The sequence below is a fragment of the Syngnathus typhle genome, linkage group LG11, assembly GCF_033458585.1.
Source record: "Syngnathus typhle isolate RoL2023-S1 ecotype Sweden linkage group LG11, RoL_Styp_1.0, whole genome shotgun sequence".
NCBI classification, from domain to species: domain Eukaryota; kingdom Metazoa; phylum Chordata; class Actinopteri; order Syngnathiformes; family Syngnathidae; genus Syngnathus; species Syngnathus typhle.
In genome coordinates, this window is record NC_083748.1 from 3674584 (window position 1) to 3688380 (window position 13797).

General features: G+C 41.3%; 1 protein-coding gene across 3 annotated transcripts in view; it reads right to left on the reverse strand.

Moving 5' to 3' along the window:
- Window positions 1-13797, reverse strand: part of ppp1r16b (protein phosphatase 1, regulatory subunit 16B) — a 35555-nt gene that overhangs the window by 16115 nt on the left and 5643 nt on the right. For 2 of the 3 annotated variants that reach the window (XM_061291791.1, XM_061291794.1), the window contains exon 2: window positions 7897-8311. In XM_061291791.1, the coding sequence (XP_061147775.1) occupies window positions 7897-8164 (268 nt within the window). In that variant the 5' untranslated portion in view covers window positions 8165-8311. Of the gene's footprint in view, window positions 1-7896; window positions 8312-9315; window positions 9383-13797 lie in introns of those variants that run through there. The other variant, XM_061291792.1, reaches the window with a different exon arrangement.

The following is a 13797-nucleotide window of genomic DNA, read 5'->3' on the forward strand; positions in this document are numbered from 1 at the left end:
GCCTAATCCTCGGAGGATAATCCAAAATCCTATTTCGGGATTATGGGCAGGGAGGAGGGTCTTTTCATTGACTATTATTATGAGGTGTAGAAGGAGGGGGGAGGGGGAGGGCAAGATTTTCTCATTTAAAATATCTTATTGGTGTATTTTGTCACACAAAAAAAAAAAAGCACTGTTGTGAGGCTGACATCCCCCACCCCACTGCCCTGATTGATGCCAAAATTTGAGACCCGGAATCAGGCTGATTATCCTCAAGCCCGAGGCCAATATGGCAACCATGATGCTGCAAAATGAGACCTGCCGCTGAGTAGCTTGTGGCCACGGTGACCTCATTTACCATGGAAGTAGGAAGAGGGAGACGAAAGGGACCTGTTGGAACTACCAGTGCAAATCGTAGGCTGATTTTCAATCATTGTAAATAATTGCAGCATCACTAAGTGGCTGTCAAATTATTCACTGAGTGTGAATACGAAAGGCATCCACTTGGGATTTTACTGCCTAAATCTAAAAGTCTGTATGGCACTAACGCTATGGGGTCCTAGTTTGGTAGACTGGCACCATTCTGGCAGACCAAGGGCATTTTCTATTACCATATTTTGCGCCCTATTAGGCGCACCGGGGTATAAGGCGCACCTTCAATGAACGGCTTATTTTAAAACTTTGTCCATATATAAGGCGCACCGGACTATTAAGGCGCATAAAATAGAAGCTTTACTGCAACAAACTGAGGTTGACTAGGGTTGCGGTATGCACCCACTAGCCAATAACCAACGAGCCCTCTGTAAACAATCACGTTTCTCAAACGATCTCCTATAAAATGATCAGAACTGACTAAAGTTCGATCTAACGCATTGGTACTACTTACCTATGTTTCCCTTCCATATCGATCCGTAGATTTACTCAAAACATTAACAGAGCAGCCTATTTTGACATGAAATAGCCTCGCGCGTATAGCAGCTATCGTTATAGCATTAGCCATCCGCAATTTCCTATGAGCCTCAGCTCGCAATCTCCCATGAGCCTCAGCAAAGTGTAAACAATCGCGTTTCTCAAACAATCTCCTAAAAAATGATCAGAACTGACTAAAGTTCGATCTAACGCATTGGTACTACTTACCTATGTTTCCCTTCCATATCGATCCGTAGATTTACTCGAAACATTAACAGAGCAGCCTATTTTGACATGAAATAGCCTCGCGGGTACAACAGCTATTCGGTGACGCCCCTTGACTACAGTTACCGTAATGTTGGGAAGCGATGCGACCTTGTAATTTACTAGTCGTACTAAAACGTACTAAAACATTTTGGCAGAGCACTGTGTACAACCAGTATGGATCAACAAATTCATCACTTGACCCATATATAAGGCGCACCGGACTATAAGGCGCACTGTTGACTTTTGATAAAAATTTAGGTTTTTAGGTGCGCCTTATAGGGCGGAAAATACGGTACATTCCCCCTGGCAGACCTGCTAATTTGGTGAAACAAAGTTTTAGACTACCTAACAGCAGGTCAGAACGGTGGCGCAGTTGGTGTAACGTGATTTTGGTGCGTTTGATCAAGACAGACAGATTTTGTGGAAACCATCATCTCGTTTCCTTCATAATATGACAACAGCTTGGGAAAATTCCTATCATGTTTGTGGGTGAAAGGCGACAGTCTATAATTGCCCCATGTCACATGCACAACCGACTAAATCAGCCGCAAGGATTGATTTTGCGGTTTACTTGTATAAACACACTGTCCTGTCAGCTACATTATGCCCATTTCTACCTGTGGAAAAAGATTAGGAAATTACCAAAAGGAAGAAAACTCGACCCATGTGTACAGTTAAACTGCATTTTGCACTAGACTTGCGCTGGATGTGATAATAGGCCCCCTGACTGTATTTTCATTCAGTGTTGTCATTGATTGCAGTTAATGGCCAATCTACACGCGACGTACCTCAGTCTGACTCTACCATCATTGTCCATCTTTTTTTGCTATTCATTTTGCTATTAGCCTTTCTCTATGACAACCATTGTGTATACGATGATCATTTTAAAATAATGTCTAGATAGAATTTTATTACTAAAGGCTTAATGTCATTTGCTTTGCTGTAGCTCGTATTTCTGTTTATGGCCCACTTTGCTGAAAGGTCTGAGTTGTCATTTTGACTGGGAAATGAAGGGAAATGTCAGACACTCAAAAACAGTTTTTGCTTAATCGTGCTCGCAAACAACATCTCGGCTCAGTGATAATGTTGATTCTATGAGAGCGCAGTCAAATGAAGGAAATGAACACGAGTGCTGTAAAAGCAAAGGACACAATGACGGAAGGGATCAGTGAACCGCTCGAGTATAATAAACAGCCTATCACTGATGTCACATTTACACAAGCCAGTCATTTGCTAGATGATGCGACTGAATAAGTAAAAATGTCAGTTCGGTCTCAGTAATCCTAAATGATGTTTTATGAGCCGAAGGAGTCAGTTGCCGAGCCGAGCCACATAGACTCGCTGTGCCAGTCAACCGAGCGGCAAATGCCTGGTGGAGTCTTTACCCCAATTTTAATTTATGGCGACAAAGCATGAGGGGAAAGGGGTAGTAAAGAAAATAGTTGAGCTGGTCTTGAGGCTGCACTGAGACATCATAAAAAAAAAAAATGAAGCTAATCACAGAGGGCTGGTAGGAAACGATGAAGGCATAATCTGAAAATACAGCCGTGTTAGTGTTGAGGCCGACAGAGCGTAATTAAAATATAGGTGCTCGATTCCGCACCAGTTTGCAGGCTAAGATTGGTACTCGGACCACGACAAGCCTCACACAATGCGATAGATGTCACATGCGCAAGGATACATATTATCTCCAAGTCTTAGTGGCGGCGTGGCTTCAAGCACCGAATGACACTTGAGTAATCAACTGCCGCATTGTCAATGACAACCACACGACACGAGATAGCAAACTGCCTGCACATTTTCCATCATTAGTACGATGATTTCATGAATATGGTCAGTGAGAAAGGAATCATTATGCACTTCACAATTTAAAACTGTCCAAATGTGATTGGGTTAAATAATTTTAAAACTGTTTTCCACTTTTAATGTGACCTATGACCTGTACATATACATAAAAAAAAAGAAAAAGCTCAATTGACTTAAGTGGATGACTTACTAGAGCACAACTATTTTTAAAGGGATGGCCACCACTATGGTTAGTATATTTAATACTGAAGCATTTCCCGACAACTCAGCTCGTACAAAAGTACCACCCGAGCTGCTACAACAATATGACTGCGAGTCAAAACTGAGCATTGTTATCTTTGTGGAGGCAGGACTTTTCATACAGCTCGTGTATTACATCTGGTTAGATAGCGCACACGGGACTATTGTTGCGTCTCGTCTCTGTGTAAGACGACTGATAGGCTCATTGTTATGACAGGAACACGTGTACAATGCAAAATACAAAATGCATCAGTTTCTGCTTTGACCTTGAGAATCAAATTGTACATTTGAAGACAAAACACACCACACACATACCGATCATTTCAGACATATTTGAGCATTTTTCCTCGTTTTACGCTCAAAGTAGGGGTGTAACGATTCATCGATACACATCGATTAATTGATATAATGCTCTACGATTTGTTGGCATCGATGCTAAACGTAAACATCGATCTATATCGCCCGTTTTTGACCTCGGACATTAGACGCGACTTTATTTTGAAATCCAGTTCATTGTTGCTTGCTTCCTTTTTCCGGGAGCAGTGCGCGGCGTGTTGTGTTGTGAGCAGAGCAGGCACGTGAAAGGGGAGCCGACAACTACGCGGCTCCTGAGCTGGTGCTATGGCTAGTGTTGATCAAGTTCAGTGTTAAAATAAACACTTTGTATACTACAATACTCTTGTAATTTCCTAAATAAAGAGTTTGCAGTACCTTGTTGATTTTGCGTATGAATTGTTATAAATCAGGATATTGTTCTATATCGATCGTAGAGCACTATATCGTGATGTATCGTGAATGAATCACAGCAGGCTTTAAGATATCGGCAAATATCGTATCGTAGTTCTTTGTATCGATATGATATCGTATCGTGACAAAACCCGCGATTTACACCCCTAGCTCAAAGACAGCAAAAAAGTGATTGTCTTGTCAATTATCAGATTGTGATCCTGAGCAATTATCGCGTGATGTCCAAAAACGAGGTGTGATGCAAGGTCACTGTAGTTTTCTGCCGTGTGCATCTTACGAGACAGTTCAAAGGTGAAATGGGCTTAGTAAACAGGTTCCTGGTTGTCATGATCACTACTCAGCTGAGCAGGGAGAAGAAAATTGCTTTACTACAAAAAAAAGAGGCACTATTTTGACTATATTGCACGCTAATAAACAATATGGCCGCTCACCCACTTTAGCCATCTTCACTGCGCTATGAATTCCTGCTCTTTTTACGAGAACCGGAAAAAAAAATCGAAATGGATAACAAGCTTCTCTTTTCTCTTTGGTCTCGATCCAATTCCATTAGAAATGTGTTAGGCAACAGCAGCTGCAGGGGTCTTTTTGTAGAACCACTAGTAATGTATCGTTTGCCCCCACTCCCGCTTCTAATTATGGTAACAAGGTGTTAAAAGTAGATCTCAGTGTGATGCGGTGCGCCTCGACATCACAGCAACAGTAATTCACAAATAGTCTATAAGCTCTGGTCAATGAGTTCTGCTCAATTATCTGATCAATTGTGTATGTTTTGCTCAATTGTTCCTGCGTGCAGCTGTTCTGGTTGAGTTGTAGGCATGATAATTAATAGCGCATTCTGTCTATCAATAATAGTTCTGCCTCAGTGGTAATCAAAACTGAACATTATCTATTGCAATTGGATGTCATTAGGGCATTTGTCGTACTGAAAATAACTTACTGGTGACATCAGAGTCCAGGATTTTATTTTTTTTAGTTGCTGAATTATGTTTGTCTTTTATAGTGTGAGAGGTAACATCACCGAACACCCATCGCTTCGAACAATCACAAATGTGCTGCTTATCAGAAGCTATCATTGCTAGCTAGTGCTAATCTGTTTTATCTGCTGTAAATTGGCCAAATTGTAACAACAGTCTCTGAAGTTAAGTAATGAAGTCAAACTTCTCTCATGCTTCTCCTTTAAAATTGGTTATTTAGTTATACAATTCTTGTTATATTGTATTACAATATAACAAGAATGGGTTTAATTCGGTTAGTTGAGAGAATTCTGAGAGATATTTTCGAATCCCACCAAGAATCAAATTAAAAAATATCACTGAATTGATTCATTGATCTTGATTTTTACCCCTAACGTCACGTTGTCTTCACATTGCCTTAAAGTATTCTCACGCACAGTGATGTGTTCTAATTGCATCACATTACGCCTCGCTCCAGTGCCGCTCGCATGCGCCCATATGCTCGGCAGCAAAGCCGCTTCGCTCCAGTGAGACCGAAGGCACCAGAAGAAGACAAAAGGCTCCTGAGAGAGCTCATTTGCACACAAATAACCGAGCAAGACTTCTTCTTCCACATGAGGACGCCTGGCTTGTTGCTGGAGCCCAAAATCTACTCGCTCCTCCTGCGTAATCTTTATGCTAATGACATGGTAGGAAGAAGGGAGAAAGTAGGCAATGAAACCAAAAGCAAATGTGAATGTCTAAAAATGGACTGTGGATTTTAGGTTGAGGCTCCCCCGACATGGAGTTGGATGTTATGATTGCCAGTGGTATGTGAGGTGTAATTAGCATGTTGTCAGTGGTGAAAGCACGGCGATGAAAACTGCGACAGGCTCCGCTGCTATTCGTAACAATCTAGCCAAAACGATCCTTTTTCAAACTGTGTGTTGGCATAACAACCAGACACCTGGGGATGCGCCTCATCGCTTAAACACAGTTGTGTGTCTTTGTAACCTTGTGAATCTCCAGATTGACAATTCACTTATGTTGAAATGTATTCAAATGGAAAAACAAATAGGCAAACTAATTCTTATGTTCTTATGGCAAACTAGTTAGTTGGTTGCCATTTGTAATCTTTTGACAGCATATGTCGATAGTTTTATGAACTGAAGCCCCTATCTTGTAATAAATAATCCAATTCCCATTACGCTACCCCCATCATTACTGGCGGAGACTTTTCTGTTTTCTCATGTTGGAGTTGCAGATTATCCCCGTGTACAATTTCTCAGCCCGTGAGTTGTTAGGATGTGTGTCAAGTCAGGATGCATCCTCTCCACAAGCTCGTACCCCCATTCTAAAGCAGCCTCTTTAGTGCCATTCTGTACCGCCAGCAGGCTCATCCATAATGGAGACACTATTATGGGAGCCTCCTTGGGCTGGATTTACACTGTAGGTCTGAATACTCCATTCCAATGTAGTGAATATTGCATATCCAATTTTCTTGACTGTCTATCTACTGTATATCACTGTTTACATTTATTACCTAATATTTTAAATCCGGGTAACCTTGGTCACCAGCCGTCGCTGGCTTTAGTTATTGAACGCTACGTGCGCCGCTAATGTGCCATACTTACAACCCATCTGTCTATGAAATAGGCTGGCAATGTTTTCAAACTCGCTGATCTGTACTTTTTACTCTAGACTACGCTGAACTGTATTTTATGGACGTCACGCTCGTACCACATGGGTTCCTCCATCTGCCCGTTAACGCCGCCATCACGCCAATCGGAATTGTGCCACGTAGGAAGCAAAGACAAAAACATCTGTCGTGGAGGCGTTAATGAGACACGCAGAAAACTGAATTCCGTCCGGGGTTCAGAGACAACCAAGGGGGCAAGAGTCGAGGTTGTCGACCTCCCGGAAATATCCAGAAGAGTGTCCAGCTGCCGCCCAGGTCACATGCTGTCTTTTTCTTTCATCTCAGTCACCCGCACATCTTCGCCTTCATTACGCGGCGGCTGATGGCAAACAGATCAATGGGGCCGCGGCAAGTTCACGAGTGCAAAGCAGATGACAAACCCGAGAAATATTCTGCTGGATGTCTGATGTATTTAGGCCAGGTTATTTTTAATGCTAATGTCCATATTGTGTAGTGCCTAACAAATGTATCACAGCAAAAAAAATGCAGCATCATGAAGTGCTTTGATGAAGACGCTTTCAAATTCCAGATGTGCCATTTTGAACGGGAACACAAAATTACAAAGTATAATTTAGGTTCAAATTCCACCCCAAAAACTGAAAACAAAAACACCGTATGTCTCCTTTAAAGTAGAAGTTTAAAGCTGTTTGGTTGTTAATCTTCGTTCCAAATATATGAAAAGGTTGCATTACATTTGAAAAAGTTCACACTTATTCACCTGAGATAAACGAGAATATTCCCTCCTCAGACTTTAAAGACAGCTTGCTCAAATAAAGGATGCGCAGCGACTCCATTCGTCTCACTTCAGCCCACTGTATGTTCAAGTGAATTTCAATGAGAAATCGCATCTCAAAGACAGCTGCGCGCTATCGTTCGATAGTCGAGTCATGTTTTTATTTATTTTTTTATTTGTCCCCTCGCACACAACACTTACTGTATCATCTCCAAAAGAGGAGTGCGGGCCGGTCGCGCCAATCCGTAAAGAAATTTTAATTAAAAGACTGGCAGAGTTTGTGCTCGGCGTGACAACTCCATTATTCCCGCGGTGATAAAACATTGGCCTGGTCGAACAAATTCAGCTCATTAACTGGCAGCTCAAGTGGGCGCGATCAGATAGAAGTGATATTTTCTGAGAGGTGACACCAAATGTGGGAAGGAGGGAGGGAGTATTTCAATCTGGCTTCTCTGAGCTTTGACCTTGTTGCACACTTACTAGACAATGAAATGAGTGTGATGGTTGCTTCACAATTTAAACAGATTTGGAGTTTCTAAAATAACTTTGCACACGATGAGTATGCAGCCAATCAGGGTGTCTACCTTCATCCGGGTCGTTCCTGGCTGACGCTTCCAGGAGCGCCACGCTGGCTGCGAACGACACTCGCCTCTTGGCCTCGACGTGCTGGTAGCCGTTGGCGGTACGTCCCCTCCTGTCCGCCTTGCGCTTTTTGTTTTGCATCTCCTTCTCATACACGGCCCAGCGTTTGAGCTGCTGAGTGCGCCGCTTCTGGGCTGCCCGCAGCCTTTCCAGACTGGGGACCTTGTCCAGCTGCTGCAGCTCCTGGATCAGCTCCAGGTGGTTGGCCATGACGGCAAAGTGTCAGGGTGGTGTGGTGCAGTCGGGGCAGCGGGCAGAGCGATGCAGTAGGGGAAAGTCTAGCGAGGGCTGCACCTTCGGCAGTAGCCTCCTCCTGTCAGTACCTTCGTCATTGTTTTCATGGTTTCAGCAGCAGTTCTGACAAAACAGTGAGGAAGAGCGAAAGGTCATTATTATCAATAATATTAAATAATAATAGTACTAATAATAATAATAAATACTAATAAATAAATAATAAAATCAACAATATCATCTTATTTCAAATTATTATAATTAGAATTGTATCACCTTTTCCCAATGAAATGAATGAAAATACACTTAATTTATTTAAAGCCTGTCCAAAAGTAAACCACCTTTTTTTTTTTTTTGTAATCATTATTTATGAAACAATGTCGTGTAATTCTTTGGACTGCACTTTTTAATCACTGATCTTAGCTAACATCATATAGTCTATGGATCTATAACATCAAACAAAGTCTACAGTATCGACCAATGAAATTAAGCAGTTTTTTTTGTCTTTTTTCTTATTGAAGCCTTTGCAATTTTAAAACTGCAACCAAGAGAAAAGTCATGAAAACATGAGGAGAATATGCATACGCCACACTGCAAGGTCTGGGCTGAGATTCAAACCGATAATCTCTCGACTTTGAGGCAAATATGCTAATCATGACACCACTGTTCTATCTCTGTAGTTAATTAGCTCAAAGAAATAGAAGCCAACATAGTCCAACAAAAAAAACAAACGCTTGCATTTTTAATTTTCCATTCGCCTCAGACGTCCGGCTACTGCCACTCAATCAAGGTTAACCACTTCCTGGATACTGCACATGAAAGATAAGCTCACAAACTAGGGCAGCGCAGTCGTTGTTTCCGACGACTGCAACAAAAAGTTCCACTCGAGGGAAGAGCAAAAAAGCCTAAAGACTTTGAAATGTCGACAAAGAAAGGCAACTACTGTTCTGCGTGCTTTTTTTTTTTTTTTAACTTCTCAAAAGAGTTTGCAGTAAAACATGATATTCTTTTACATTTGCATTGACAAAATATTTGGGCTAATGACAGTCAATGTATAAGAGCTAGAAAATCTCCCTTTGCTTATTTACACTAAAGTTAGCATTTATATGTTTGAATCATCAACCACTTACTTGACAGGCAGCCTGCCGTGCTGCCTGATCCAACAACCACTAGTGACGTGTGACGCAAAGTTTCGTTTCCTTTGCAGCAGCCAAACAGCCACTTGTACTCAGGAAACCAATCGTCATTAATTACAGCATCACTTCGGGTATGTGTGACGATTGTGCAGAAGTGAGTGACGTGTAAAAAGAAAAATAGCGCTAGAAGTGAAAGGCAAATTGGAAATGATTTTCAAAGCTGATGGTTAAAGAAAAAGCCTTACAATTTGTTCAGAAGGAATCGCCAACGAAAGTTGACAGCTATTTTCTTGTTCCCTTCTGTCAAGACAGCAACGTTGAATGTGTCTTTTCAAAAATAAATAAAATAAAAAGAGCCAAGAAGGAACATAGGGATGGGAATTCTCTTTCAAAAACTGATTAAAGAATTCAGTTAATGCGTGTGATTGATTGTTAAAGTTATGACGAGAGAACGAAAAGCTGTAAATCCCCACTGTGACATCACGGCCGCTCCCCTGGGTCCAAGGCTTGCAAATCACAGATTGACCTCAATCAGTTCCCTGGCAGCAGATAGGAATGCTACAGAACATTGCACATTTTTATTGAGAGAAAGGGGGGGAGTGGCACTGCTTCAATCGGATGCAGCTCATCTGAGAAAATAGCCCCAACGGTGATAAACATTCTCGCCAGCTTTCAAAGAGATTTTTGCTGTGAAAAACAGTTTGAGTATTTCCTTTTGACAGCTACATTCACAACAGAAAAAGTCTCATTTGTCGACATGACAAGGAGGACGTTGTTTCTCTCTTCAGCTATTTTCACTTCAAAACAAAACAAAATAACAATCATGACAAGGCTACCCCGTGTGCATCCGCAATAAACCACATAATCCCGTAAACTGCGTGGTCAAAAGTAAAATATGTGGTTCCCTTCATATGGACAAAAATAACACAATATTCCCACTTTATACAATGGCCCAAAAAATTCTAAATGCAACATGTTTGTTTGTGTTCCTATTTCTCATGAGCTAAATGCAAAGGTAAGACATTTTCTATGTGCACAATTGCTCCCATATAATGTGCACAAATCTTTCTAAATCTGTGCAAGTAAGCATTTCTCCTCTGGCGGCATAATCCATCCACCTCGCACGTGTGCTGTAGCAAGATGCTAATTAAATAGCGTGATAGTTGCGCAGATGTGCTCTAGTCTGCCCACAATAAAAGCCAAAGTAGATTTGTTGCACTGTGTCAATTATATGCTGATGACTGGTTTTCACATCACAGTATTTCACATCATGCCCTGTCATCAGGTCCTATTTCCAAATAGAAAACGCTAACAGGCTAACAGTTGTTATGCTAACATACTTCGCGATAGCAACTTGAGTACAACAAAATGGAAACTCTAACTATTTTTAAAATGCAGTGGAATGGAAATGTTAATGTTTACAACCAGTAATCACTTGATATTTGTGTGCATTAGTTTACGATATATAATGAGGAATATATTTATTCTACATATCCTTAATCACCTCTGTAATGATGATTACGATTTCCCAGTGACCTCAATCCAGTGAGCTGAATGAGATTTTATGATGTGATTTAAAGAGAATGATTATGCTCACTCAATAGAAATGTAGGAGAAGGCCTTTGAACAAAATTGTAAGACAATGTTAAACATTTTTATTGTCCTTCATTTTATGGCTCAGCACAACTATGGTGGTTTAAGACCACTCGGGGACACTCCCGTGCTTGCAATATTTGTGACTTTAAAAAGTCTTCAGCACTCCTCTTGATAAAGGTTATTGCATGACATAAAAATAATCATTTTCCTGAACGTTTGTTGGTGATATTAGTCATGTAAAACTACCGACTGTTAGTATAGCAGCATTTTATCATTTTTTGTACTCAAATTGGTATCTTGCATGCCAAACCGTTAGTATGTTAGCTTTTTGTTCATTCTGCCTTTCAAATGTATCCAACAAAAATTCTCCGTTACTTGTTCTAATTAAAATTAAAATAAACTTGGTCGTAAAAGCTGATTACAGTCATGCCAAGACAGCGTTTTATTATAATATATTTACGGCACCTTTAATTTGTCAAAAGGTGACTCGCTCGTAAAAATGATATCGTACTCGAAGTATGTACGTGTGTTTCCCATGATATACTGACAAGCAGTCTAGGCCCAATCCCCTTCTCTCCCCAAAAGTCCAACACATTGACTCCAGCCTAAAAAATGTACATGCGGATGATTAACGTCTTTATTTACACTTGTACAGCAGCAGAAATAGAGAATAAAAATTGTATGATAGCAGCAGTGCTCTCCATCCTGACTTGTCGACACACTTCTTCAAAATACTGCAATGATGAAGAGGCGCAGATGCATCTGGAGAGCTGCGGCGACGTTGCGCCACTTGAATAATCTCTCCTCTCTCTCTCTCTCTCTCCCTGGGGCGTCCTCTCAGAGGACATTTTGATTCTGTCTGGGTGACTTGTCCTAGTTGGCACTGGGCTTGCTGGCAGCGTGGAGGGAAAACGTATCTCCTCGGGTGAAGCCTTGATTTAAGGAGCTCTGCTCGCTTCCATATCCCTTGTCGCAATGATCGGGTATACATACCCGCCAAAGGGAAACATTTAAACATGTTCTCTCTGGAAACGTTGTACACTTTTGTTGCGTCCATAAACTCTGGAAGCTCACACATTTTACAACACTCCTCTTGAGCTAAACGTCACATTGATCCATGTACAGTATTATTATTACATATGTGGATAGGATGATCATTATTTCTTATACTTTCATGATGTGTTGGTAGCACCGCTGCCTCAGTCTCGACATAAATATTTTATTTCTACATTAGCTCCTTTGGAAATTCTATCAGTTTTTCAAAGCTGCTGTAGCAGAGCTAGTAAGCCATCTCGCTCTATCATCTTAGATCAGAACTACAAATTCGACTACATTTCTTTGATGCGTCATACGGAGAAGTAATTATTTTTTTCAGATATGGGAGAATCTTTCGTTGATTGGTCTGAATTGTGATTCAATGCCAGGGTTGAGAACACTCACAGGTACGGTGATAGCACGTAAGAACACTAAGCAAGGCTTGAATACGGAGAAAATGCTAAAATACTTTTAGTTGAAGGGAGCAGATTTGGCCAAAAAGGCCATCTGCAATTTGTTTTGCCTTTTAAGTGGTCTTGGTTTGAGAAACACTGATCTTAGGCCATCTACTGTATTTTCATTGACTATGATGCATTATCAAAAGGCAAGTGTGCTTTGACAGAGTTTATACTAATGAGACACAGAGGACCCAAGCCGCTTCAATGCAGTGCTTCACTGGGCTTACAATTAGTTCACCATTAAAAACAATCAAAGCTGTCACTCTTGGGTTGTGCATTTTTTTAATTGGTTTCCCATCTTCATTTCTGATCATTTCATCACCTATGTGCAGGTTTGAGGTCACAGAGCAAGTTTAGAGGCACAGCCAGAGCTTTTCAGCCTCTTCACTGATCCAAACTGATCCCTTTCTCCAAACTCAGTCTTCAAAAGCGTAAGCATTGCCTGTCTCGTTTTTGTTGTTTTTCCTGCACAGGACTCAATTTCCAGAGTAAACATAAAGCCAGTGACTGGCCTACAGCTTTTCCGTGTTTAGAGAAGCGTTTGTTGTGGGTTATTCCTGCACCTGCTCCATACAGACGACACGATCTGTAAAAATCAGCATGTGTGATGATATCTTAGTTACTTCATTACATGAGCTTTGGGAAATTCCCTTCAACATTTCTTTTCCTCACTTTTCTCTTTCATATTCTCCTCTTCCCCCGTCCGAATCCTTTCCTCTCAGTTGAGTCATTTGGCTGCCTAATGATGGCCCGAGCAGGGTAAACATGACTGAGACTCAGCCAGCCTGCAGTCAGTGTCACTTCTAATCTGAAGCCCGGGCGAGATGAGCGTGCACCGAGGCTGCAGCACTGGCCCGCTTAATAGTGTGCAAAGGCAGAGGTTGGGAAAAAAATGGGCATGATGATAACTATCTTACGACGCTATAAAATCTCAAAAGGGATGTGAGGCCGTTCCATCAAAAAATGACAACGACTGACTACTGTCGTTATCGATGTGCAAAGGCATACAGAACATTGACTGTTTTCTATCTTAGGTCAAAAACGAATCAATTGGGGAGGAAGAAAATGACAAGGCAAGGTTTGTTCATGAATTTCAAGCGAACTATCCGACTGATCCGATGCGCGTTCCTTTCATACGCCAAAGATCGGTAGACGCCACTTACATGCTCTGTTGTCCAGCGGTGGTCTGAAATGATTGCATGAAATGTTTGACTTGTCTTGTTATGATGACAAAGGAAGAGGGGGGGGGCGTGAGATCGATCACAGACATTCAGTTCAGCTCTCCAGTGTAGACTTTGGGTGGTCTCGTATCGTAAACCTTTATTTACTTCCCATAAGTCTGTAGGTGTGTGAAAACGCTGCCTTTGTTCCATTACACTCAAATATT